Genomic DNA, 743 nt, shown 5'->3' with positions numbered 1-743 from the left:
AGATTTAGGTACCCAAACTTTGGGTCCTGGTTGGTTAGTAAGTTTAGGCATCCATTTATACCTTGGACCCATTACTCCAGGCCTAGGTGCAATGTAGCCATTATACGTTTGATAATCATAAGGAATGCTAGCAAAGACTCTGGGCCTCTTAGGTGCATAGATCAGTTTTGGTTGAGGCCTGACTTCGGACTTACGCACCATGCCCTTCATTGCATGTTTGGTCATGTGAAATTGCTGGAAGTGAGGTTTCTTCCAGNGACCCATTTACAGCCAATGGCCTTGGCCCCATTAGGCAACTCAACAAGGTCCCAAACCTCATTGCTCCGCATAGAATTCATTTCTTCTTTCATGGCTTCAAACTATAAATCATACTCTTTACAATTTATGGCTTGTGAAAACGTTTCTGGATCATTTTCAACTCCAACATCAGACTCTTGTAGATACACTATGTAATCACTAGAAATTGCAGATCTTTTATCTTGAACAGATCGCCTCAAAGTTGAACTACCATCTCCTTGAGAAGTTAGCGGTTCAACTACAGCTTCAGGAATTTCCTGAATTGGTTGATTGGTTGAGATATTATCAGCATCTCGTGGAATTTCTTCAATAGGNGTGCGTCCTTTCTTCTCGTTGTCGCCAAATGTTACCAAGGGACCTTCGATAGGGTGGATGTTCTCAAGCAGCGTGAGGTTTCCAGTCATATGTCTCGAGCATCCACTATCAATGAACCACACGTCCCTGGT

At 42.9% G+C, this 743-nt stretch overlaps 1 protein-coding gene across 1 annotated transcript in view; it reads right to left on the bottom strand.

Moving 5' to 3' along the window:
- The window catches only part of LOC115999515 (secreted RxLR effector protein 161-like), a 4095-nt gene extending 3745 nt beyond the window's left edge, over positions 1 to 350 (bottom strand). Inside the window, exon 1 of the mRNA XM_031239362.1 lies at positions 269 to 350. Within this exon, the coding sequence (XP_031095222.1) occupies positions 269 to 350 (82 nt within the window). The remainder of the gene's footprint in view (positions 1 to 268) is intronic.
- Positions 351 to 743: the final 393 nt, after the last annotated feature.

Source organism: Ipomoea triloba, chromosome 12, assembly GCF_003576645.1.
Source record: "Ipomoea triloba cultivar NCNSP0323 chromosome 12, ASM357664v1".
Lineage (NCBI taxonomy): Eukaryota > Viridiplantae > Streptophyta > Magnoliopsida > Solanales > Convolvulaceae > Ipomoea > Ipomoea triloba.
This window is presented reverse-complemented; position numbering and strand designations above follow the sequence as displayed.